Source organism: Eubalaena glacialis, chromosome 18, assembly GCF_028564815.1.
Source record: "Eubalaena glacialis isolate mEubGla1 chromosome 18, mEubGla1.1.hap2.+ XY, whole genome shotgun sequence".
NCBI classification, from domain to species: domain Eukaryota; kingdom Metazoa; phylum Chordata; class Mammalia; order Artiodactyla; family Balaenidae; genus Eubalaena; species Eubalaena glacialis.
Window position 1 is genome coordinate 29,447,282 of NC_083733.1, and position 24,477 is coordinate 29,471,758.

A 24,477-nucleotide genomic window follows, 5' to 3' on the forward strand; every position below is an offset into this window, starting at 1 on the left:
TACCTATTCTGTATTCCCTTTGCTCCCTGCATGCACCTCAGTTGGTCATGGTTCTTTAGGATGCTGGGGTGACCCAAACCTTCATTTTTGAAGGGTCTGAGCCTTTATCAGTCCTGCCTTGATTGGCTTGTTATAGTAGTTTTTCACTGACTTTAATCACAGGGCAGGGTAGTACTAAGAGATGCCCTAAGGGATCTCCTCTATTCCACAGGCTTTTTTACAGCCATTGCAGAGTCTTAACCAATAAGCCTAGAGTAGTTGCTACTTCTTGCAACTAGCTCCGAGCAGCATAATATCATCAGTGTACTGGACCAGTATGATGTCTTGCAGCAGGAAAAGGCAATCTAGGTCCTTGAAAACAAAATCATGACATGGGCCTGAAGAGTTGATAAGCTTGAGCCTTATCTCTGTTTAAAAGATTTCAAGCAGTACACTGATGTTGAAGATACATAAAAGGAAAACTCTGGGCCAAAGGAAAACTTTATCTTTGAACTTCTTCCCTTGGGAAGCTGACTGGATTCAGATCCAGTGGCACTACTTCCCAGCTCTGTGACCCTGGGCAAGTTATTTAACATCCTTGTGACTTACCTTTCCCACCAGCCAAATGGGCTCATAAATAACAGTATTCCTCTTTTTGAGTCATTGTGAGGGTTGAAAGATCAAAAAATGATTAACCAGGTGGGACACACACACACACACAATGCTGTCTAATGGTCAGTAATATTGAAAGGGAAACAATTATTTTTCTTGATATGCAGATGCTAGATCTGCCTATCACCTAAAATGATCCCTCTCCTGGAGGCATCCCACTTTCTGAACAACTTCCCTGGAGTGAGGTGGGCTGGCTAGGCTGTGGAGAGTCTCTGGAGAGTTTTGTGCAAAGGATCCAGACATATGTGCCCGTACATCCCTTCAAACTTAGAGAGTGGAGGAAGGATGGAGCAGACAGAGGCCAGCGTCCGCCTTGAAACTGAGACAGAAAAATAGGGCCTAAGTCCCTCTGGGCACAGGGAAAGGAAAAGTACTGGGAGGCAAACGTCACATCCGCCGCTGGGACGCTGCACACAACTCCCTCGGCTCTTTCCACTGCCCCCTTCAAGCCAGGGACGTGAGCACAGGCCGGGGCGGGGTGGCGGTGGGGGTGGGGGTGGGGGAGGGCGGGGTGGTGCACACGGGCTCCGGAAAGGACGAACTTGAGCACAAAGGCAATGGGGCCTGGGGTGGCAAAGAGAGGGGGGACTGGGTTCCTGGAAGATCCCGGAACAAAGGTGACTGCCTACCTTGGGAAAATTGGGAAGGGGCGGGCAGGGAAGCTGGGACACCGAGAGCCGCCCGGCACACCGTCCCTCCGCGAGTTCTAGCGCCAAAGGGGCGGCCGCAGCGCTGCACACCGACCCAATCCTTGCTCACGGAACCCTGCGCTCGGCCCGGCCAGCTGCGCACAGCCAGAATGGGCGCCGCAAGCTGAACAGGCGCAGATCCGCGCGCCGCGTGCAAGGCGTGGGCGGGGCCTTTGCGCCCGGGCCGCTTCCTCTGCGTATAAACTGAACCCCCCGGCTCCTAGGTTCCAACACGCCCCCAACCAGCCCAAGACCCTGTTCTTCGCCACTTGCTTTGGACCTCCCGCCTCACCTCGCCTCCAAATGGACCCCAACTGCTCCTGCTCCACTGGTAAGGGACTTCTGGCCCTGGAACTTTGGATGCCCCTTCCCCAATACCAAGAAGCATCCCTGGGTTTGAAGGAGGGAGGAATATTTTGAGCTTGAGCTGAAGTGGGCTTGTGTAGTTAACCCGGCACGTGCTTTCTCCCTGGTCAAGCGCCTTCATGCCCCATTAGAGCGTTTCCATCCAACTGGGGCTTCCATTTCAGAGGCGAGAGGCCTGAGGCGCAAGGCTGTTCTGCACCACACCATCCAGGTGTCAGGGGACTTCTGGGTCGGCCGCAGTGCTCTGTCCAGGCCTCTGCATTCCCTGTGCTGGGTGCGAGGGGACATTGCCTCTTCTGGGCTCAGACAGAAGGTCCTGGCCACCAGACCCAGGCATCCTGAATGGGCTCTGGAGCCTGGGACCATACCTGTGGGGTAAATACAAGGCAGTACACAGCCCTTTGCATAGAAGGGCAGAGAAGGAGGGGTGAGACTTCTGTCTGTTCTATGCTGGACCGGAGTTCCTAGCACTGGGCCCTGCACCCAGGAAGAGGTTGCAGGGAGGGATTGCTGACCATCTGCTGTAGCTCCTGCATCCCCCTCCCTGCTCACTGTTGGCCTTTCCCTTCCTAGCAGGCGGCTCCTGCAGCTGCGCTGGCTCCTGCACCTGCAAAGCCTGCAGATGCACCTCCTGCAAGAAGAGTGAGTGTGGGGCTTTCTCTGGGAACCTGGGGGCTGCAGCTAGGGTGAGGGAGGGAACCCAGAGCGGGCTCTGAGTGTATGGCTCTGGGGCGGGGGCTGGTCTTCCTTTGCCCTTCGGCACCTGTCACTGCTGCTTCTGACTTTCTGCCCTGTCCTGGGCTTAGATGGGGCAGGGCAGCCATTTCCTAGTGGAAGCCAAACCCTAAGGTGCTCCCAACTGTCTTGGAACAGAGCATGTTTTTCTGTACTCAGGGTCCTTTGGATCTGAGGGCTTGTGGCAGGGGGCTGCTGTTGGGCAAGGAGGAGCCTGGGAAAGTCATCACTGACATCCGCTTTCCCCCATCTCTCCCCAGGCTGCTGCTCCTGCTGCCCCGTGGGCTGCGCCAAGTGTGCCCAGGGCTGCGTCTGCAAAGGGGCCTCGGACAAGTGCAGCTGCTGTGCCTGATGCCGCGGAAAGCCTGCCCCGGTGTCAATGGAGGAACACGGGCCGACCTGCGTTTTTATACAACTCTGACTTGATTGCTACATTCCCTTTCCTATGAAATATGTAAGTGGTAATAAAAGTTGTTGAGACTATTCCGACTCGGCTTTCTTTTCTGTGCATTGGGAATAAGGACTTTTGTGCCATCCAGGGCTGGTGTAGGAGACTGGATGAGAAGTGCAGAGACTTGGGTACAGGAACAAAATGGGAGTCCCTAACAAACTGAGTGCCTAAGACAAGACACACTCCCTCACTGGGTTCATCTTCCGTAAAATGGAAGAGCATTAGACCAGATGCTCTAAGGGTGTTGAGCAGATACAAGGTCCCCTCCATTCTCATGTCAAGGGTTGGTGGCATGGCAAGGGTTGGTGACTTCTCAATGCCTCATTTTCCATCCTCTGATTTCCCTGGCTAACTTCACTTCCTCATAGATTTTAGGCTTGATAGACTCTAAAGAAGTTGGAATCACACCTCCAGTTACCTGAATCCCTACCTGGAAGTCTCAAACTCCCTGCACTGAAAGATGTGTGAATTTTCTAGCTGTGGTTTTTATTTTCTAACTTCACAAACCTAAACTTTGGTAAAATAAAATTAAGTGAATTACTAAGAAAAATTTAAAAGGACACAAAATATAAAACCCAATTTTTGATTCAATAAATTTGAATAAATATATGAAGAACAGTAATACAGGAAAAATTTTAAAAGTAAAAACATGTTTGTTCACTTGAAACTAACAATATTGTAAATCAACTATACTTCAATTATTAAAAAAAACCACATGTGTTCATCAAAGGAGTATGTTGAACACTGAAAACACTTTCAAATGCCCCACTGTGTGGACCACCCACACCTGGAGTAGCTCTTCCCCCCATCCCCACAGGGAACATCCGTCTTGGCTGGCCCAGTGCCAGTGACAGGACACCTGCTACCCCTGAGAGCTCCCTGTGGTGAGTTGGCTCTGAATCTTTGGAAGTTCCTTTAGGTCAGGCTGAACTCTGCCTTCAAAATCCAGCCCTTGGCTACTTGAAACCAGCAAAGTGACTAGGAATTTGCAGGTAATGCCCAGCCATTTCCCAACAAGAGGGAGAGTACCTGGAAATTGGTTCCAGATGAAGGACTTCATGTCTGCCTGTGCAGGGTAGTGTCAGATTCTGCATTTACAAAGTTGTGGTATTTATTAGGAAGGAGTGAGGCGCTGAGTGACTTGTAAATAATGGCAATAGCTAGTCCTCCTGACAACTTTTGGAGGGATTTGCTATTTGATGTAAAGTCAAAGAGAAAGACGAGTCACGTGGCCCAAGTGTCAGGACCACACTTACCCACAGGTGTCCTGTGTGAAGAGGGGATTTCAGGAGGCGGCCTGTGCTGGGTGCATGGGTGCTGGTGTCAGGCAGTCTTGGTTCACAGACCACAGTGGCACTTACCAGCCGCGTATCCTAAATGAGTCGCCCAACCTAAGTCTCCATTTCCTATAAAAAGGAGATTATATCCCTATGTGGTATTGAGAGTGGCCTAGCTCCTCACTAGGGCTTAATAAACAGTGTCTATTATGATGCTTCTGTTCACAGTGACTTTACTGGGACAGAATCTTGTTGAATTCCAACAAGCTCTTGGGGAAAGGCTCATGGTTTTGCAAGCTTTAATCTCCAGGCTGGAGGTTAAAGTTTGATTGCAAATTTACTGATCCATTGGCAGGGGAAGTGTGGATGCCCTGCAATAGCCCCCCTAGGATAAGATGCTGCCACACCATTTGGAGAAACACAAAATCAATGCCCACCCTTCATATCACTTGATCTACACTGAACCAGTAACAGAGTGAACTTGCAGGGGCTGGAATGATTGTGCCAGCTACCCAGAGTTTAAGCAACCTGCCTAAGGGCACACAGATCATATTCAGAGGTCTGAACCTATAGCAAGGCTGTCTCACCTCCTTGCCAAAGGTCGCTGATTATGAGGTCACTGAATGCTGAGTCCTGCCTATCATTATTCAGAGCTGGAAGCGTCCTTTGAGACAGTCTAGTTGTGCTTCTGGCTGGAGAGATGGGAGACTGAAGTCCAGAGAGGTCACAGAGCTATGCAGAGGGATCTGACTGCCTGCTCAGTGCTCTTCCCACTGCTGAATACTGAAAGGGAAATAACCACTTTTCATGCTTTGTTATTTAATGCCAGGTCTGCCCATCACTTACAATGATCCCTTCCATGGGGTGGGATCTCATGCTTTGGAACCTCCATCCTGAAGCAGGGTGGACTGGCTAGGATCAGGAAAACCCCTGGCAAGTTTCGGCCAGGAGCACCGGGACAAATGTGCCCATCCATCCATTCAGTAGTGGAGAACAGAAGGAAGGATGGGAGGCAGAGGCCTGAGTTGGTCGCGGTGCTCTTACGGAGAAACGTTAGAGAAACGCTGCCTAAGGACCATCGTGGGGACCAGGACGGGAAATGGTGGGGGAAGAGGGAGTCGGAGGATTGGTGGTGAAGCTCACATCCACCACCGGTCTCTGCACACAACTCCCAGGATCCAGCCACGCCTGGGACGTGAGCGCGACACTAGGGTTGCACACGGGCTCCGGAAACGGTGAACCTGAAGACAACAGCGCGGGGGGCGGGGGTGGGGAACACGGCGAGGACACAGAGGCTGGGTTGCTGGAAAATCCGGGAACAAGGTGGCTGCCGCCCTCGGGAAAATCGGGAGGGGCGGACAGGGAGGCTAGGACACCGCGTACCTCCCGGCAAACAGTCCCTCCCCGCGAGCTGGCACCAAACACGACTCTTCGTGCGCAGAGCGGACCCATGTGCACTGGGAGAATCGTGCGCTCAGCCCCGAGTGTTGCTCACAGCCCGGCCCCGGGCGCTGCGGGCGGCGCGGGTGCAGATCCGCGGGGCGGGTGCAAGGAGGAGGTGGGACCTCTGCGCCCGGGCCGCCTCCTCTGGGTACAAACACTGCAAGCAGGCTCCTAGGCTCGACACGCCTCCCACCAGCTCAGGTGCCTCTTGGCCGCTTGCTTTCGACCCCCGGCCTCACCTTAGCTACAAATGGACCCCAACTGCTCCTGCTCCACTGGTAAGGACCCCCTGGCTCTGGGCCTTGGATGCCCGCTTCTCAGGCACAGGACAGAGGGTCCCTGGGGTTAGATGAGGAAGAATTTTGAATTTGAGCACACAAGTGGACGCCCGCGGTTCACCCAGTGCTTGCTTCCTAGCAAGGGTAGCGACAGCATTTTTTCAATCTATTTTTTTTTTTTTTTTGGCCGTACCACTCGGCTTGTGGGAGCTTAGTTCCCTGACCAGGTATTGAACCCAGACACTAGGAAGTGAAAGCGCAGACCCCTAATCCCTAGGGCGTCAGAGATTTCCAGCCTCTATTTTTGAATGGAGAGTAAAGAGGCTCAAGACTGTCTTTGTTGAGGTCACCGAGCAGGTCAGGGGACTGCTACACCGGGACCCAGTGTTTGGAGGAGGCCTCGGAGCTGCCAGGACTTGATGGGAGGAGGGGACATTGCCTCTTTGGGCTTCAGGCCATGGGCCCTGGCCCCCAGCCCCAGTCAGCCTGGGCTGGGTCTGGAGCCTGGGACCTTCCCTGTGGAGTCCATCAGGAGGGGACCTACTCTCCTTGGACCAGAAGAGAGGAGCTGGGGCTTCTCTGTCCGCCTGAGTGGACACGAGCTCCCAGGGCTGGGTCCTGACAGAGGAGGAGGGCTCAGGGAGGCATTGCTGACCGTCTGCTGTAGCTCCTGCATCCCTCTCCCTGCTCACCGCGGGCCTTTCCCTTCCTGGCAGGTGGCTCCTGCAGCTGCGCTGGCTCCTGCACCTGCAAAGCCTGCAGATGCACCTCCTGCAAGAAGAGTGAGTATGCGGGGCCTTCTCTGGGAATGCGGGGTCTGGGCTGAGTGCGAGCAGGGAGCCCAGAGCTCAGCAGGCAGGAGCAGGACAGTGACCAAACTTCCCGGCACCACCACCCCCCCCCCCGCCCGGTCACCAGGAAGGGATTCACAATCAGAGCTGGAATCGCCTTCGAGATGACCGAGACCCAGGCGCTCACTAGAGAACAGGGAGACTGAGGCTCCGACGGATCATTAACAAACAACCTCAGACCTGTCACTAGAACTAGTCCTCCTGCCTCCTGAGTCACGCTTCTGAATCCTCTCAGGGACTGAAGCACTTTAGGGACATGAACTAGTGACCGTGTGTGGCTTCTCGGACCTGGGGCAGCCCCTTCCTGTCGAAGCAGCCCAGAGCTTCCCTATCCCGAGCGGGAGCTGCTCTGTCAGGGGTTTGCCTCCACTTTGATCCTGAGGACTTTGCTCACATCACTGATGGTGCTGGGCGCTGGCTTTCTCTTGTCCCCAGAGGCCCTGCTCACTGTCTCTCCAAGGCTCTGTGCCCTGTCCTGGGCACAGATGGGGCAGGCAACCTGAACCTAGTGTCTGAGAGCAATTACCTCAGGACAGAGGACACCGTCCTAAACTCAGGGTCTGGGCCTGAGGGCAGCTGGGGCCAGGCCTGCTGTTGGGAAGGGTGGTTCCGGAGAACGCGTGGTCCGACCACACGCTGCCCTTGCTTCCCCAGGCTGCTGCTCCTGCTGCCCCGTGGGCTGCGCCAAGTGTGCCCAGGGCTGCGTCTGCAAAGGGGCCTCGGACAAGTGCAGCTGCTGTGCCTGATGTCGCCGAGAGCCTGCCCCGGCTGTCAACAGAGCAACCAGGACGAACCTGCATTTTACCGATTTTCACACAACCGGACCTGACGCTACATTCCTTTTTCTATCAAATATGTGAGTTGTAATAAAAGTTGTGGACTTTATTCTGGCTCTGTCTTCCTTTGTCTGTCTTGGACAAAGAGACTCCGTGCCCATCAGGGCTGGCGTGGGGAACTGGACCGGAAGTGCAGAGACCTCGGCTCTGGACCAAAGAGTACCCCCCCACCCACCCCCCCACCCCCCAAAACACACACACACGGAGCGTCTTAGCCGCTAAGGTTAATTTCAGCTTCACTTTCTCAGCTCCAAAGGAAAGCCTCGCCCGGATGACACAGGGCATCGGACACACAGAGGACGCGCTCCCTCTATTCCCCTTAGGAGTATGGATTGCAGAGAAAGTTGTCCGTTTCTCACTTTCCTTGTCTGGGGGCCCCTGCCAAACTCAGTCCTCGGTGATGAGAGCCTGGAAAAGTACCCAGAGGGGATGGAATCCCACACCCCTCTTGTTTGACTTCTACACGGGGCTTGCGTCTAACACACCCTGGAAAGACCTATTTGTATTTTCTGCCACAGTTTTAACCCTGGTCAGTAAAAAGAATCGCTAAGAAAAAATGTAAAAGGACACGATATGTGAAACCCATTTTTCCCTTCAACACGTAAAATCACCTTAACACGTGGAGGAGCAATTCTGAAAATTAGAGGCTCTCATATGCTGCACATACATTGAATGTGTGCTTGAGTCCCGGCAACACTTCACAGATGTCCCACTGTGTGGACCACACACGCCTGGAGCAGCTCTGCCCCCTGCCTCCCCACAGGGAACATCAGTCTTGGCTCGCCCAGGGCCACTGACACCACACTCGCCACCCCTGACAGCTCCCTGCAGGGGCTTGGCTCCGAATCTTCGCAAGCTCCTCCCTAGATCAGGCTGACATCTTCCCTTCCCTCAAAATCCAGCCCGTGGCTACCTGACACCCCGAAAGTGATTTGGATTTGTTTGGTGGGAATTTCCCAGCCGTTTCCCGGAGACTTGGTTTCAGAAGGAGGACTTCACGTGTTCCTCTGCAGAGTGATGGTGCCGCTGCAGTGCGGAGGGCCTGGTGGTGTTTATTAGCGAGACGTGTGTGCTGAGGGAACAGGTAATATATTTCAGGTGCTGGGCCCCCTGGCGGTCTGGGGAGGGAATTCCTATTTGATGGGCACTCCAAGAGAAAGAGGAGACAAGAGGCTCAGAAGTCAGGACCAAGATGGGCCACAGGTGCCCTGTGTGAAGAGGGCATTTCGGGAGCCGGCCCGTGCTGCGTGCGTGGGTGCTGGTGTCAGGCACCCAGGTTCACAGCCACCGTGCCACTTCCTGACCTGGCAAGTCACTGATACTCTCTGAGATTTCATTTCCTCCTTTCTATAAAAAAGATTAATTTCCAAGAAGGGGAATAAGCCAGATAGTGGCCTGGCTCCTAGCTGGGGCTTCCCGAACGGTGTCCTTTATGATCCCTATCTCCACACTGACATTTGTGCACAGAGAACCCTTTAGCTCCCAACAAGCTCCTGGAGGAAGGCTCCCTGGTTTGCAAGCAAGCTCATGGTGAGGGCAGAGATGGATAGGAACCTTGCTTATCCAGTGCCAGAGGGCGTGGGGATCTCCTCCAACAAGCCCCATGGAACGAGTCACCGCCACAGCATTTGGACAGACTCAGTGAACCTGCATGGTCTGGAGCGATGGTGCCAATTCCAGAGAGGTTAAGCAACCTACCCAAGGGCACACAGCCTATACTCAAAGGACTAAACCTACACTGCAGCTGTCTCACCTCCCGGCCACATGGTGCCGCTTATGACATCACTGGAGGCTGAATCCGGCCTCTCCTTTTTCAGGGCCGCAAGGGTCTTCGGAGACAGTCCAGCTGTGCTCCTGGCTGCAGAGGTGGGAGGCTGAAGCCCAGAGAGGTCACAGAGCTGTGCAGAGGGTTCTGACTGCCAGCTGCTCAGTGCTTTCCCACTGCTGCCTCTGGGCCAGGTGTTCAGTGTCCTCACCTTTCATGGGATGACATGGTGTCCGGTTGGGCGGGGGGCTGCAGTCAGCCTGCAGGAGGGCCAGTCCCACCTGGGTCACATATAGCCATGGGACATAACCTCTCTGTGGCTCAGTCTCCTCTGCTCTAAAGGGCAAAAACATAGTGTCTGGCTCTCGGGATGAAAGAATTGAATACACGCAAAGAATGTCAGAATATACTGGGCACTCAGTGAGTAATCTATCGTATCACCTATTTATTTATGTATTTGTTATCATTAGCCTAGGAGACATTGTTCTCCTTCCAGACACGCAAGCAAGGATGGTGTGTTTAGCTCTGTGTTCTGGCTCGTCCTCATCAACCCTGTGAGCATGGGACCACTTCCCCTGAGGGAGTTATCCTCCCTTCACGCAAAGAGCCATTGACAGACACTACAGATAGAAAGCCGTGAGCAAGACAGTCGGTGTCCTCCTAACAGATACAGAAGGATCCTGCCATCTCTGCTGTCACCTGCACCAGGATTTCCTTACCATTTTCTTTTCAGTGATTTTCTGAAATATGTTATACCAAAAGAAACCTCCTGAACACTACTGAAGGAGAGAGTCAGAAGGTAGCCACAAAATCATAAATACATTCCTATTCTGTCACTTCGGTCCCCCCCCCCCCCCCGCCCCAGGATTGAGCTGGACACGGTAGAGCCGGGCTGAAGACACAGCTCTGGGCCAAAGGGGAGCTTTCTCACTGACTCTCTCTTTCAGCTGCGAAGCGACAAAAACACAGAAGCAGGGCACCACTCCCCAGCACCGTGTGCCTGCCTTTACGGTAGCCTCCTCGTACTGTAGGTAGTTTGGCCTTTGGGAAACGGGCTCCTGGCTACTATCTCCCTTCCGGGTTGGTGTGCCAATGCAAAGAGCAAAAGTGATTAACAAGGCTTGGCATGGACTCCATGGTGTGTAACTGTCAGGACTACTCAAAGGGAACTCTCCACTTGTCTCGCTTTGTTATTTCATGCCAGGTCTGCCTATCACCTACAATGATGCCTTCCCTGGGGAGCATCCCATGATCAGGGAACCTCCACCCTGGCGTGGAGTGGACCGGCTACGGTGAGGAGCGCCCCTGGAAAGTTTAGGCAAAGGAGCCCCCGGAGAAATGTGCCATGATCCCTCCAGGAAAGGAAAACACAAGTGACGACGAGCGGCTGAAGGCAATGTTCATCGCGGGGCGGTTACAGGAGACGGTAGCGGAAAAATGCTTCCAAAGGACCGTGGTGGGGACCGGGGCTGGCAACGCCTGGGGACACACGGGGTGGGCGAAACGGCGGTGAGGGTCACATGCGCCTGCGGTCCCTGACACCGCTCCCCGGCTCCGGCCAAGCCAGGGACACGAGCGTGGAGGCGGGGGCTGTTCTCAGGCTGCAGGAAACGGCGACCCGGAGGCCGGCGGCGCGGGGCCTGGGGCGGGCAAGACCGGAGGACGCGGGAGCTGGATTCCTGCACAACCCGGCAACAGGGTGGCTGCTCCCGTCGGGCACGTTGGGAAGGGGCGGCCGGGGGGGGGGTGGTGGGACACCGCTTACCGCACGGCACCCGGTTCCTCCGCTCCAGCCGGCACCGAAGTGGAATCGTGCGCTCGGCCCCGCGTGTTGCTCACAGCCCGGCCCAGGGCGCTGCGGGCGGCGCGGGCGCGGGCGGGGGCGCGGTCGCTGATCCGCGGGGCGGGTGCAAGGCGGGGGCGGGGCCTCTGCGCCCGGGCCGCCTCCTCGGCCTATAACTGAGCCCACGGGCTCCTGGCTCCCACACGCCCCCCACCGGACCAGTGAAGCGGCTGCGCCCCTTGCTTTGGACCTCGGGCCTCACTTCTCCTCCAGATGGACCCCAAGTGCTCCTGCCCCACTGGTAAGGGAGCCCTGGCTTTGAGCCTTAGGATGCCCCCCCTTCCCAGGCACAGGACGAGAAGGGAGGGTTTTGAGTTTGAGCTCAGGAAGACTCCTGTCACGGGTCCAGGGCTTTCTTGGTAGCCAGGCTCCTGACAGCATGTCAGTCTCCCTTTGCCTCTCCGTTAACACTGAGGGCACGGAGGCTCCAGGCTGTCCTTCTTGAGGTCACCCAGCTGGTCAGGGGACTGCTAGACCGGGACCCAGTGTTTGGAGGAGGCCTCGGAGCTGCCAGGACTTGATGGGAGGAGGGGACATTGCCTCTTTGGGCTTCAGGCCATGAGCCCTGGCCCCCAGCCCCAGTCAGCCTGGGCTGGGTCTGGAGCCTGGGACCTTCCCTGTGGAGTCCATCAGGAGGGGGACCTACTCTCCTTGGACCAGAAGAGAGGAGCTGGGGCTTCTCTATCCGCCTGAGTGGACACGAGCTCCCAGGGCTGGGTCCTGACAGAGGAGGAGGGCTCAGGGAGGCATTGCTGACCGTCTGCTGTAGCTCCTGCATCCCTCTCCCTGCTCACCGCGGGCCTTTCCCTTCCTGGCAGGCGGCTCCTGCAGCTGCGCTGGCTCCTGCACCTGCAAAGCCTGCAGATGCACCTCCTGCAAGAAGAGTGAGTGTGCGGGGGCCTTCTCTGGGAATGCGGGGTCTGGGCTGAGTGCGAGCAGGGAGCCCAGAGCTCAGCAGGCAGGAGCAGGACAGTGACCAAACTTCCCGGCACTCCGCCCCCCCCCGCCCCCCGCCCGGTCACCAGGAAGGGATTCACAATCAGAGCTGGAATCGCCTTCGAGATGACCGAGACCCAGGCGCTCACTAGAGAACAGGGAGACTGAGGCTCCGACGGATCATTAACAAACAACCTCAGACCTGTCACTAGAACTAGTCCTCCTGCCTCCTGAGTCACGCTTCTGAATCCTCTCAGGGACTGAAGCACTTTAGGGACGTGAACTAGTGACCGTGTGTGGCTTCTCGGACCTGGGGCAGCCCCTTCCTGTCGAAGCAGCCCAGAGCTTCCCTATCCCGAGCGGGAGCTGCTCTGTCAGGGGTTTGCCTCCACTTTGATCCTGAGGACTTTGCTCACATCACTGATGGTGCTGGGCGCTGGCTTTCTCTTGTCCCCAGAGGCCCTGCTCACTGTCTCTCCAAGGCTCTGTGCCCTGTCCTGGGCACAGATGGGGCAGGCAACCTGAACCTAGTGTCTGAGAGCAATTACCTCAGGACAGAGGACACCGTCCTAAACTCAGGGTCTGGGCCTGAGGGCAGCTGGGGCCAGGCCTGCTGTTGGGAAGGGTGGTTCCGGAGAACGCGTGGTCCGACCGCACGCTGCCCTTGCTTCCCCAGGCTGCTGCTCCTGCTGCCCCGTGGGCTGCGCCAAGTGTGCCCAGGGCTGCGTCTGCAAAGGGGCCTCGGACAAGTGCAGCTGCTGTGCCTGATGTCGCCGAGAGCCTGCCCCGGCTGTCAACAGAGCAACCAGGACGAACCTGCATTTTTACCGATTTTCATACAACCGGACCTGACGCTACATTCCTTTTTCTATCAAATATGTGAGTTGTAATAAAAGTTGTTGACTTTATTCTGGCTCTGTCTTCCTTTGTCTGTCTTGGACAAAGAGACTCCGTGCCCAGCAGGGCTGGCGTGGGGAACTGGACCGGAAGTGCAGAGGACCTCGGCTCTGGACCAAAGAGTACCCCCCCACCCCCCCACCCCCCAAAACACACACACACGGAGCGTCTTAGCCGCTAAGGTTAATTTCAGCTTCACTTTCTCAGCTCCAAAGGAAAGCCTCGCCCGGATGACACAGGGCATCGGACACACAGAGGACGCGCTCCCTCTATTCCCCTTAGGAGTATGGATTGCAGAGAAAGTTGTCCGTTTCTCACTTTCCTTGTCTGGGGGCCCCTGCCAAACTCAGTCCTCGGTGATGAGAGCCTGGAAAAGTACCCAGAGGGGATGGAATCCCACACCCCTCTTGTTTGACTTCTACACGGGGCTTGCGTCTAACACACCCTGGAAAGACCTATTTGTATTTTCTGCCACAGTTTTAACCCTGGTCAGTAAAAAGAATCGCTAAGAAAAAATGTAAAAGGACACGATATGTGAAACCCATTTTTCCCTTCAACACGTAAAATCACCTTAACACGTGGAGGAGCAATTCTGAAAATTAGAGGCTCTCATATGCTGCACATACATTGAATGTGTGCTTGAGTCCCGGCAACACTTCACAGATGTCCCACTGTGTGGACCACACACGCCTGGAGCAGCTCTGCCCCCTGCCTCCCCACAGGGAACATCAGTCTTGGCTCGCCCAGGGCCACTGACACCACACTCGCCACCCCTGACAGCTCCCTGCAGGGGCTTGGCTCCGAATCTTCGCAAGCTCCTCCCTAGATCAGGCTGACATCTTCCCTTCCCTCAAAATCCAGCCCGTGGCTACCTGACACCCCGAAAGTGATTTGGATTTGTTTGGTGGGAATTTCCCAGCCGTTTCCCGGAGACTTGGTTTCAGAAGGAGGACTTCACGTGTTCCTCTGCAGAGTGATGGTGCCGCTGCAGTGCGGAGGGCCTGGTGGTGTTTATTAGCGAGACGTGTGTGCTGAGGGAACAGGTAATATATTTCAGGTGCTGGGCCCCCTGGCGGTCTGGGGAGGGAATTCCTATTTGATGGGCACTCCAAGAGAAAGAGGAGACAAGAGGCTCAGAAGTCAGGACCAAGATGGGCCACAGGTGCCCTGTGTGAAGAGGGCATTTCGGGAGCCGGCCCGTGCTGCGTGCGTGGGTGCTGGTGTCAGGCACCCAGGTTCACAGCCACCGTGCCACTTCCTGACCTGGCAAGTCACTGATACTCTCTGAGATTTCATTTCCTCCTTTCTATAAAAAAGATTAATTTCCAAGAGGGGGAATAAGCCAGATAGTGGCCTGGCTCCTAGCTGGGGCTTCCCGAACGGTGTCCTTTATGATCCCTATCTCCACACTGACATTTGTGCACAGAGAACCCTTTAGCTCCCAACAAGCTCCTGGAGGAAGGCTCCCTGGTTTGCAAGCAAGCTCATGGTGAGGGCAGAGATGGATAGGAACCTTGCTTATCCAGTGCCAGAGGGCGTGGGGATCTCCTCCAACAAGCCCCATGGAACGAGTCACCGCCACAGCATTTGGACAGACTCAGTGAACCTGCATGGTCTGGAGCGATGGTGCCAATTCCAGAGAGGTTAAGCAACCTACCCAAGGGCACACAGCCTATACTCAAAGGACTAAACCTACACTGCAGCTGTCTCACCTCCCGGCCACATGGTGCCGCTTATGACATCACTGGAGGCTGAATCCGGCCTCTCCTTTTTCAGGGCCGCAAGGGTCTTCGGAGACAGTCCAGCTGTGCTCCTGGCTGCAGAGGTGGGAGGCTGAAGCCCAGAGAGGTCACAGAGCTGTGCAGAGGGTTCTGACTGCCAGCTGCTCAGTGCTTTCCCACTGCTGCCTCTGGGCCAGGTGTTCAGTGTCCTCACCTTTCATGGGATGACATGGTGTCCGGTTGGGCGGGGGGCTGCAGTCAGCCTGCAGGAGGGCCAGTCCCACCTGGGTCACATATAGCCATGGGACATAACCTCTCTGTGGCTCAGTCTCCTCTGCTCTAAAGGGCAAAAACATAGTGTCTGGCTCTCGGGATGAAAGAATTGAATACACGCAAAGAATGTCAGAATATACTGGGCACTCAGTGAGTAATCTATCGTATCACCTATTTATTTATGTATTTGTTATCATTAGCCTAGGAGACATTGTTCTCCTTCCAGACACGCAAGCAAGGATGGTGTGTTTAGCTCTGTGTTCTGGCTCGTCCTCATCAACCCTGTGAGCATGGGACCACTTCCCCTGAGGGAGTTATCCTCCCTTCACGCAAAGAGCCATTGACAGACACTACAGATAGAAAGCCGTGAGCAAGACAGTCGGTGTCCTCCTAACAGATACAGAAGGATCCTGCCATCTCTGCTGTCACCTGCACCAGGATTTCCTTACCATTTTCTTTTCAGTGATTTTCTGAAATATGTTATACCAAAAGAAACCTCCTGAACACTACTGAAGGAGAGAGTCAGAAGGTAGCCACAAAATCATAAATACATTCCTATTCTGTCACTTCGGTCCCCCCCCCCCCCCCCGCCCCAGGATTGAGCTGGACACGGTAGAGCCGGGCTGAAGACACAGCTCTGGGCCAAAGGGGAGCTTTCTCACTGACTCTCTCTTTCAGCTGCGAAGCGACAAAAACACAGAAGCAGGGCACCACTCCCCAGCACCGTGTGCCTGCCTTTACGGTAGCCTCCTCGTACTGTAGGTAGTTTGGCCTTTGGGAAACGGGCTCCTGGCTACTATCTCCCTTCCGGGTTGGTGTGCCAATGCAAAGAGCAAAAGTGATTAACAAGGCTTGGCATGGACTCCATGGTGTGTAACTGTCAGGACTACTCAAAGGGAACTCTCCACTTGTCTCGCTTTGTTATTTCATGCCAGGTCTGCCTATCACCTACAATGATGCCTTCCCTGGGGAGCATCCCATGATCAGGGAACCTCCACCCTGGCGTGGAGTGGACTGGCTACGGTGAGGAGCGCCCCTGGAAAGTTTAGGCAAAGGAGCCCCCGGAGAAATGTGCCATGATCCCTCCAGGAAAGGAAAACACAAGTGACGACGAGCGGCTGAAGGCAATGTTCATCGCGGGGCGGTTACAGGAGACGGTAGCGGAAAAATGCTTCCAAAGGACCGTGGTGGGGACCGGGGCTGGCAACGCCTGGGGACACACGGGGTGGGCGAAACGGCGGTGAGGGTCACATGCGCCTGCGGTCCCTGACACCGCTCCCCGGCTCCGGCCAAGCCAGGGACACGAGCGTGGAGGCGGGGGCTGTTCTCAGGCTGCAGGAAACGGCGACCCGGAGGCCGGCGGCGCGGGGCCTGGGGCGGGCAAGACCGGAGGACGCGGGAGCTGGATTCCTGCACAACCCGGCAACAGGGTGGCTGCTCCCGTCGGGCACGTTGGGAAGGGGCGGCCGGGGGGGGGGGGTGGTGGGACACCGCTTACCGCACGGCACCCGGTTCCTCCGCTCCAGCCGGCACCGAAGTGGAATCGTGCGCTCGGCCCCGCGTGTTGCTCACAGCCCGGCCCAGGGCGCTGCGGGCGGCGCGGGCGCGGGCGGGGGCGCGGTCGCTGATCCGCGGGGCGGGTGCAAGGCGGGGGCGGGGCCTCTGCGCCCGGGCCGCCTCCTCGGCCTATAACTGAGCCCACGGGCTCCTGGCTCCCACACGCCCCCCACCGGACCAGTGAAGCGGCTGCGCCCCTTGCTTTGGACCTCGGGCCTCACTTCTCCTCCAGATGGACCCCAAGTGCTCCTGCCCCACTGGTAAGGGAGCCCTGGCTTTGAGCCTTAGGATGCCCCCCCTTCCCAGGCACAGGACGAGAAGGGAGGGTTTTGAGTTTGAGCTCAGGAAGACTCCTGTCACGGGTCCAGGGCTTTCTTGGTAGCCAGGCTCCTGACAGCATGTCAGTCTCCCTTTGCCTCTCCGTTAACACTGAGGGCACGGAGGCTCCAGGCTGTCCTTCTTGAGGTCACCCAGCTGGTCAGGGGACTGCTAGACCGGGACCCAGTGTTTGGAGGAGGCCTCGGAGCTGCCAGGACTTGATGGGAGGAGGGGACATTGCCTCTTTGGGCTTCAGGCCATGAGCCCTGGCCCCCAGCCCCAGTCAGCCTGGGCTGGGTCTGGAGCCTGGGACCTTCCCTGTGGAGTCCATCAGGAGGGGACCTACTCTCCTTGGACCAGAAGAGAGGAGCTGGGGCTTCTCTATCCGCCTGAGTGGACACGAGCTCCCAGGGCTGGGTCCTGACAGAGGAGGAGGGCTCAGGGAGGCATTGCTGACCGTCTGCTGTAGCTCCTGCATCCCTCTCCCTGCTCACCGCGGGCCTTTCCCTTCCTGGCAGGCGGCTCCTGCAGCTGCGCTGGCTCCTGCACCTGCAAAGCCTGCAGATGCACCTCCTGCAAGAAGAGTGAGTGTGCGGGGCCTTCTCTGGGAATGCGGGGTCTGGGCTGAGTGCGAGCAGGGAGCCCAGAGCTCAGCAGGCAGGAGCAGGACAGTGACCAAACTTCCCGGCACTCCGCCCCCCCCGCCCCCCGCCCGGTCACCAGGAAGGGATTCACAATCAGAGCTGGAATCGCCTTCGAGATGACCGAGACCCAGGCGCTCACTAGAGAACAGGGAGACTGAGGCTCCGACGGATCATTAACAAACAACCTCAGACCTGTCACTAGAACTAGTCCTCCTGCCTCCTGAGTCACGCTTCTGAATCCTCTCAGGGACTGAAGCACTTTAGGGACGTGAACTAGTGACCGTGTGTGGCTTCTCGGACCTGGGGCAGCCCCTTCCTGTCGAAGCAGCCCAGAGCTTCCCTATCCCGAGCGGGAGCTGCTCTGTCAGGGGTTTGCCTCCACTTTGATCCTGAGGACTTTGCTCACATCACTGATGGTGCTGGGCGCTGGCTTTCTCTTGTCCCCAGAGGCCCTGCTCACTGTCTCTCCAAGGCTCTGTGCCCTGTCCTGGGCACAGATGGGGCAGGCAACCTGAACCTAGTGTCTGAGAGCAATTACCTCAGGACAGAGGACACCGTCCTAAACTCAGGGTCTGGGCCTGAGGGCAGCTGGGGCCAGGCCTGCTGTTGGGAAGGGTGGTTCCGGAGAACGCGTGGTCCGACCGCACGCTGCCCTTGCTTCCCCAGGCTGCTGCTCCTGCTGCCCCGTGGGCTGCGCCAAGTGTGCCCAGGGCTGCGTCTGCAAAGGGGCCTCGGACAAGTGCAGCTGCTGTGCCTGATGTCGCCGAGAGCCTGCCCCGGCTGTCAACAGAGCAACCAGGACGAACCTGCATTTTACCGATTTTCATACAACCGGACCTGACGCTACATTCCTTTTTCTATCAAATATGTGAGTTGTAATAAAAGTTGTTGACTTTATTCTGGCTCTGTCTTCCTTTGTCTGTCTTGGACAAAGAGACTCCGTGCCCAGCAGGGCTGGCGTGGGGAACTGGACCGGAAGTGCAGAGACCTCGGCTCTGGACCAAAGAGTACCCCCCCACCCCCCCACCCCCCAAAACACACACACACGGAGCGTCTTAGCCGCTAAGGTTAATTTCAGCTTCACTTTCTCAGCTCCAAAGGAAAGCCTCGCCCGGATGACACAGGGCATCGGACACACAGAGGACGCGCTCCCTCTATTCCCCTTAGGAGTATGGATTGCAGAGAAAGTTGTCCGTTTCTCACTTTCCTTGTCTGGGGGCCCCTGCCAAACTCAGTCCTCGGTGATGAGAGCCTGGAAAAGTACCCAGAGGGGATGGAATCCCACACCCCTCTTGTTTGACTTCTACACGGGGCTTGCGTCTAACACACCCTGGAAAGACCTATTTGTATTTTCTGCCACAGTTTTAACCCTGGTCAGTAAAAAGAATCGCTAAGAAAAAATGTAAAAGGACACGATATGTGAAACCCATTTTTCCCTTCAACACGTAAAATCACCTTAACACGTGGAGGAGCAATTCTGAAAATTAGAGGCTCTCATATGCTGCACATACATTGAATGTGTGCTTGAGTCCCGGCAACACTTCACAGATGTCCCACTGTGTGGACCACACACGCCTGGAGCAGCTCTGCCCCCTGCCTCCCCACAGGGAACATCAGTCTTGGCTCGCCCAGGGCCACTGACACCACACTCGCCACCCCTGACAGCTCCCTGCAGGGGCTTGGCTCCGAATCTTCGCAAGCTCCTCCCTAGATCAGGCTGACATCTTCCCTTCCCTCAAAATCCAGCCCGTGGCTACCTGACACCCCGAAAGTGATTTGGATTTGTTTGGTGGGAATTTCCCAGCCGTTTCCCGGAGACTTGGTTTCAGAAGGAGGACTTCACGTGTTCCTCTGCAGAGTGATGGTGCCGCTGCAGTGCGGAGGGCCTGGTGGTGTTTATTAGCGAGACGTGTGTGCTGAGGGAACAGGTAATATATTTCAGGTGCTGGGCCCCCTGGCGGTCTGGGGAGGGAATTCCTATTTGATGGGCACTCCAAGAGAAAGAGGAGACAAGAGGCTCAGAAGTCAGGACCAAGATGGGCCACAGGTGCCCTGTGTGAAGAGGGCATTTCGGGAGCCGGCCCGTGCTGCGTGCGTGGGTGCTGGTGTCAGGCACCCAGGTTCACAGCCACCGTGCCACTTCCTGACCTGGCAAGTCACTGATACTCTCTGAGATTTCATTTCCTCCTTTCTATAAAAAAGATTAATTTCCAAGAGGGGGAATAAGCCAGATAGTGGCCTGGCTCCTAGCTGGGGCTTCCCGAACGGTGTCCTTTATGATCCCTATCTCCACACTGACATTTGTGCACAGAGAACCCTTTAGCTCCCAACAAGCTCCTGGAGGAAGGCTCCCTGGTTTGCAAGCAAGCTCATGGTGAGGGCAGAGATGGATAGGAACCTTGCTTATCCAGTGCCAGAGGGCGTGGGGATCTCCTCCAACAAGCCCCATGGAACGAGTCACCGCCACAGCATTTGGACAGACTCAGTGAACCTGCATGGTCTGGAGCGATGGTGCCAATTCCAGAGAGGTTAAGCAACCTACCCAAGGGCACACAGCCTATACTCAAAGGACTAAACCTACACTGCAGCTGTCTCACCTCCCGGCCACATGGTGCCGCTTATGACATCACTGGAGGCTGAATCCGGCCTCTCCTTTTTCAGGGCCGCAAGGGTCTTCGGAGACAGTCCAGCTGTGCTCCTGGCTGCAGAGGTGGGAGGCTGAAGCCCAGAGAGGTCACAGAGCTGTGCAGAGGGTTCTGACTGCCAGCTGCTCAGTGCTTTCCCACTGCTGCCTCTGGGCCAGGTGTTCAGTGTCCTCACCTTTCATGGGATGACATGGTGTCCGGTTGGGCGGGGGGCTGCAGTCAGCCTGCAGGAGGGCCAGTCCCACCTGGGTCACATATAGCCATGGGACATAACCTCTCTGTGGCTCAGTCTCCTCTGCTCTAAAGGGCAAAAACATAGTGTCTGGCTCTCGGGATGAAAGAATTGAATACACGCAAAGAATGTCAGAATATACTGGGCACTCAGTGAGTAATCTATCGTATCACCTATTTATTTATGTATTTGTTATCATTAGCCTAGGAGACATTGTTCTCCTTCCAGACACGCAAGCAAGGATGGTGTGTTTAGCTCTGTGTTCTGGCTCGTCCTCATCAACCCTGTGAGCATGGGACCACTTCCCCTGAGGGAGTTATCCTCCCTTCACGCAAAGAGCCATTGACAGACACTACAGATAGAAAGCCGTGAGCAAGACAGTCGGTGTCCTCCTAACAGATACAGAAGGATCCTGCCATCTCTGCTGTCACCTGCACCAGGATTTCCTTACCATTTTCTTTTCAGTGATTTTCTGAAATATGTTATACCAAAAGAAACCTCCTGAACACTACTGAAGGAGAGAGTCAGAAGGTAGCCACAAAATCATAAATACATTCCTATTCTGTCACTTCGGTCCCCCCCCCCCCCCCCGCCCCAGGATTGAGCTGGACACGGTAGAGCCGGGCTGAAGACACAGCTCTGGGCCAAAGGGGAGCTTTCTCACTGACTCTCTCTTTCAGCTGCGAAGCGACAAAAACACAGAAGCAGGGCACCACTCCCCAGCACCGTGTGCCTGCCTTTACGGTAGCCTCCTCGTACTGTAGGTAGTTTGGCCTTTGGGAAACGGGCTCCTGGCTACTATCTCCCTTCCGGGTTGGTGTGCCAATGCAAAGAGCAAAAGTGATTCACAAGGCTTGGCATGGACTCCATGGTGTGTAACTGTCAGGACTACTCAAAGGGAACTCTCCACTTGTCTCGCTTTGTTATTTCATGCCAGGTCTGCCTATCACCTACAATGATGCCTTCCCTGGGGAGCATCCCATGATCAGGGAACCTCCACCCTGGCGTGGAGTGGACCGGCTACGGTGAGGAGCGCCCCTGGAAAGTTTAGGCAAAGGAGCCCCCGGAGAAATGTGCCATGATCCCTCCAGGAAAGGAAAACACAAGTGACGACGAGCGGCTGAAGGCAATGTTCATCGCGGGGCGGTTACAGGAGACGGTAGCGGAAAAATGCTTCCAAAGGACCGTGGTGGGGACCGGGGCTGGCAACGCCTGGGGACACACGGGGTGGGCGAAACGGCGGTGAGGGTCACATGCGCCTGCGGTCCCTGACACCGCTCCCCGGCTCCGGCCAAGCCAGGGACACGAGCGTGGAGGCGGGGGCTGTTCTCAGGCTGCAGGAAACGGCGACCCGGAGGCCGGCGGCGCGGGGCCTGGGGCGGGCAAGACCGGAGGACGCGGGAGCTGGATTCCTGCACAACCCGGCAACAGGGTGGCTGCTCCCGTCGGGCACGTTGGGAAGGGGCGGCCGGGGGGGGGGTGGTGGGACACCGCTCACCGCACGGCACCCGGTTCCTCCGCTCCAGCCGGCACCGAAGTGGAATCGTGCGCTCGGCCCCGCGTGTTGCTCACAGCCCGGCCCAGGGCGCTGCGGGCGGCGCGGGCGCGGGCGCGGGCGCGGGCGCGGTCGCTGATCCGCGGGGCGGGTGCAAGGCGGGGGCGGGGCCTCTGCGCCCGGGCCGCCTCCTCGGCCTATAACTGAGCCCACGGGCTCCTGGCTCCCACACGCCCCCCACCGGACCAGTGAAGCGGCTGCGCCCCTTGCTTTGGACCTCGGGCCTCACTTCTCCTCCAGATGGACCCCAAGTGCTCCTGCCCCACTGGTAAGGGAGCCCTGGCTTTGAGCCTTAGGATGCCCCCCCTTCCCAGGCACAGGACGAGAAGGGAGGGTTTTGAGTTTGAGCTCAGGAAGACTCCTGTCACGGGTCCAGGGCTTTCTTGGTAGCCAGGCTCCTGACAGCATGTCAGTCTCCCTTTGCCTCTCCGTTAACACTGAGGGCACGGAGGCTCCAGGCTGTCCTTCTTGAGGTCACCCAGCTGGTCAGGGGACTGCTAGACCGGGACCCAGTGTTTGGAGGAGGCCTCGGAGCTGCCAGGACTTGATGGGAGGAGGGGACATTGCCTCTTTGGGCTTCAGGCCATGAGCCCTGGCCCCCAGCCCCAGTCAGCCTGGGCTGGGTCTGGAGCCTGGGACCTTCCCTGTGGAGTCCATCAGGAGGGGACCTACTCTCCTTGGACCAGAAGAGAGGAGCTGGGGCTTCTCTATCCGCCTGAGTGGACACGAGCTCCCAGGGCTGGGTCCTGACAGAGGAGGAGGGCTCAGGGAGGCATTGCTGACCGTCTGCTGTAGCTCCTGCATCCCTCTCCCTGCTCACCGTGGGCCCTTCCCTTCCTGGCAGGCGGCTCCTGCAGCTGCGCTGGCTCCTGCACCTGCAAAGCCTGCAGATGCACCTCCTGCAAGAAGAGTGAGTGTGCGGGGCCTTCTCTGGGAATGCGGGGTCTGGGCTGAGTGCGAGCAGGGAGCCCAGAGCTCAGCAGGCAGGAGCAGGACAGTGACCAAACTTCCCGGCACTCCGCCCCCCCCGCCCCCCGCCCGGTCACCAGGAAGGGATTCACAATCAGAGCTGGAATCGCCTTCGAGATGACCGAGACCCAGGCGCTCACTAGAGAACAGGGAGACTGAGGCCCCGACGGGTCATTAACAAACAACCTCAGACCTGTCACTAGAACTAGTCCTCCTGCCTCCTGAGTCACGCTTCTGAATCCTCTCAGGGACTGAAGCACTTTAGGGACATGAACTAGTGACCGTGTGTGGCTTCTCGGACCTGGGGCAGCCCCTTCCTGTCGAAGCAGCCCAGAGCTTCCCTATCCCGAGCGGGAGCTGCTCTGTCAGGGGTTTGCCTCCACTTTGATCCTGAGGACTTTGCTCACATCACTGATGGTGCTGGGCGCTGGCTTTCTCTTGTCCCCAGAGGCCCTGCTCACTGTCTCTCCAAGGCTCTGTGCCCTGTCCTGGGCACAGATGGGGCAGGCAACCTGAACCTAGTGTCTGAGAGCAATTACCTCAGGACAGAGGACACCGTCCTAAACTCAGGGTCTGGGCCTGAGGGCAGCTGGGGCCAGGCCTGCTGTTGGGAAGGGTGGTTCCGGAGAACGCGTGGTCCGACCGCACGCTGCCCTTGCTTCCCCAGGCTGCTGCTCCTGCTGCCCCGTGGGCTGCGCCAAGTGTGCCCAGGGCTGCGTCTGCAAAGGGGCCTCGGACAAGTGCAGCTGCTGTGCCTGATGTCGCCGAGAGCCTGCCCCGGCTGTCAACAGAGCAACCAGGACGAACCTGCATTTTACCGATTTTCATACAACCGGACCTGACGCTACATTCCTTTTTCTATCAAATATGTGAGTTGTAATAAAAGTTGTTGACTTTATTCTGGCTCTGTCTTCCTTTGTCTGTCTTGGACAAAGAGACTCCGTGCCCATCAGGGCTGGCGTGGGGAACTGGACCGGAAGTGCAGAGACCTCGGCTCTGGACCAAAGAGTACCCCCCCACCCCCCCACCCCCCAAAACACACACACACGCAGCGTCTTAGCCGCTAAGGTTAATTTCAGCTTCACTTTCTCAGCTCCAAAGGAAAGCCTCGCCCGGATGACACAGGGCATCGGACACACAGAGGACGCGCTCCCTCTATTCCCCTTAGGAGTATGGATTGCAGAGAAAGTTGTCCGTTTCTCACTTTCCTTGTCTGGGGGCCCCTGCCAAACTCAGTCCTCGGTGATGAGAGCCTGGAAAAGTACCCAGAGGGGATGGAATCCCACACCCCTCTTGTTTGACTTCTACACGGGGCTTGCGTCTAACACACCCTGGAAAGACCTATTTGTATTTTCTGCCACAGTTTTAACCCTGGTCAGTAAAAAGAATCGCTAAGAAAAAATGTAAAAGGACACGATATGTGAAACCCATTTTTCCCTTCAACACGTAAAATCACCTTAACACGTGGAGGAGCAATTCTGAAAATTAGAGGCTCTCATATGCTGCACATACATTGAATGTGTGCTTGAGTCCCGGCAACACTTC

The 24,477-nt window shown here is 56.6% G+C and overlaps 5 protein-coding genes and 1 long non-coding RNA gene across 6 annotated transcripts in view; 5 read left to right on the forward strand and 1 right to left on the reverse strand.

Annotated features, from left to right (window-relative positions):
* The window catches only part of LOC133078151 (uncharacterized), a 57,914-nt gene extending 46,729 nt beyond the window's left edge, over positions 1-11,185 (reverse strand). The window contains exon 1 of the long non-coding RNA XR_009697839.1: positions 11,108-11,185. This is a non-coding gene — a long non-coding RNA (uncharacterized LOC133078151). The remainder of the gene's footprint in view (positions 1-11,107) is intronic.
* On the forward strand, positions 1,431-2,924 carry LOC133078147 (metallothionein-1E-like). Its single transcript, XM_061173062.1, has 3 exons — positions 1,431-1,671; positions 2,283-2,348; positions 2,702-2,924. The coding sequence occupies exons 1-3, from the start codon at positions 1,644-1,646 to the stop codon at positions 2,791-2,793; spliced, it is 186 nt and encodes a 61-aa protein (XP_061029045.1). The 5' UTR covers positions 1,431-1,643; the 3' UTR covers positions 2,794-2,924.
* LOC133078149 (metallothionein-1E-like) lies at positions 5,640-7,626 on the forward strand. Its single transcript, XM_061173064.1, has 3 exons — positions 5,640-5,890; positions 6,607-6,672; positions 7,396-7,626. Exons 1-3 carry the CDS (start codon positions 5,863-5,865, stop codon positions 7,485-7,487), a joined length of 186 nt encoding a protein of 61 aa, XP_061029047.1. The 5' UTR covers positions 5,640-5,862; the 3' UTR covers positions 7,488-7,626.
* Positions 11,186-11,319: 134 nt separating the features above from the next.
* On the forward strand, positions 11,320-12,965 carry LOC133078148 (metallothionein-1E). The gene is made up of 3 exons (XM_061173063.1): positions 11,320-11,426; positions 12,004-12,069; positions 12,798-12,965. The coding sequence occupies exons 1-3, from the start codon at positions 11,399-11,401 to the stop codon at positions 12,887-12,889; spliced, it is 186 nt and encodes a 61-aa protein (XP_061029046.1). The 5' UTR covers positions 11,320-11,398; the 3' UTR covers positions 12,890-12,965.
* A 3,757-nt stretch (positions 12,966-16,722) lies between these two features.
* LOC133078083 (metallothionein-1E) lies at positions 16,723-18,382 on the forward strand. The gene is made up of 3 exons (XM_061172975.1): positions 16,723-16,829; positions 17,406-17,471; positions 18,198-18,382. The coding sequence occupies exons 1-3, from the start codon at positions 16,802-16,804 to the stop codon at positions 18,287-18,289; spliced, it is 186 nt and encodes a 61-aa protein (XP_061028958.1). The 5' UTR covers positions 16,723-16,801; the 3' UTR covers positions 18,290-18,382.
* A 3,742-nt stretch (positions 18,383-22,124) lies between these two features.
* On the forward strand, positions 22,125-23,784 carry LOC133078073 (metallothionein-1E). The gene is made up of 3 exons (XM_061172962.1): positions 22,125-22,231; positions 22,808-22,873; positions 23,600-23,784. Exons 1-3 carry the CDS (start codon positions 22,204-22,206, stop codon positions 23,689-23,691), a joined length of 186 nt encoding a protein of 61 aa, XP_061028945.1. The 5' UTR covers positions 22,125-22,203; the 3' UTR covers positions 23,692-23,784.
* Positions 23,785-24,477: the final 693 nt, after the last annotated feature.

What these genes read in the sequence shown, in the direction of transcription:
- LOC133078083 (XM_061172975.1), top strand. Translation starts at nt 16,802, where the DNA reads ATGGACCCCAAGTGCTCCTGCCCCACTG. An exon ending in CAAGTGCTCCTGCCCCACTG is followed by an intron (nt 16,830 to 17,405) that starts GTAAGGGAGCCC and finishes CCTTCCTGGCAG; the next exon opens with GCGGCTCCTGCAGCTGCGCT. An exon ending in ATGCACCTCCTGCAAGAAGA is followed by an intron (nt 17,472 to 18,197) that starts GTGAGTGTGCGG and finishes TTGCTTCCCCAG; the next exon opens with GCTGCTGCTCCTGCTGCCCC.
- LOC133078073 (XM_061172962.1), top strand. Translation starts at nt 22,204, where the DNA reads ATGGACCCCAAGTGCTCCTGCCCCACTG. An exon ending in CAAGTGCTCCTGCCCCACTG is followed by an intron (nt 22,232 to 22,807) that starts GTAAGGGAGCCC and finishes CCTTCCTGGCAG; the next exon opens with GCGGCTCCTGCAGCTGCGCT. An exon ending in ATGCACCTCCTGCAAGAAGA is followed by an intron (nt 22,874 to 23,599) that starts GTGAGTGTGCGG and finishes TTGCTTCCCCAG; the next exon opens with GCTGCTGCTCCTGCTGCCCC.
- LOC133078147 (XM_061173062.1), top strand. Translation starts at nt 1,644, where the DNA reads ATGGACCCCAACTGCTCCTGCTCCACTG. An exon ending in CAACTGCTCCTGCTCCACTG is followed by an intron (nt 1,672 to 2,282) that starts GTAAGGGACTTC and finishes CCTTCCTAGCAG; the next exon opens with GCGGCTCCTGCAGCTGCGCT. An exon ending in ATGCACCTCCTGCAAGAAGA is followed by an intron (nt 2,349 to 2,701) that starts GTGAGTGTGGGG and finishes ATCTCTCCCCAG; the next exon opens with GCTGCTGCTCCTGCTGCCCC.
- LOC133078148 (XM_061173063.1), top strand. Translation starts at nt 11,399, where the DNA reads ATGGACCCCAAGTGCTCCTGCCCCACTG. An exon ending in CAAGTGCTCCTGCCCCACTG is followed by an intron (nt 11,427 to 12,003) that starts GTAAGGGAGCCC and finishes CCTTCCTGGCAG; the next exon opens with GCGGCTCCTGCAGCTGCGCT. An exon ending in ATGCACCTCCTGCAAGAAGA is followed by an intron (nt 12,070 to 12,797) that starts GTGAGTGTGCGG and finishes TTGCTTCCCCAG; the next exon opens with GCTGCTGCTCCTGCTGCCCC.
- LOC133078149 (XM_061173064.1), top strand. Translation starts at nt 5,863, where the DNA reads ATGGACCCCAACTGCTCCTGCTCCACTG. An exon ending in CAACTGCTCCTGCTCCACTG is followed by an intron (nt 5,891 to 6,606) that starts GTAAGGACCCCC and finishes CCTTCCTGGCAG; the next exon opens with GTGGCTCCTGCAGCTGCGCT. An exon ending in ATGCACCTCCTGCAAGAAGA is followed by an intron (nt 6,673 to 7,395) that starts GTGAGTATGCGG and finishes TTGCTTCCCCAG; the next exon opens with GCTGCTGCTCCTGCTGCCCC.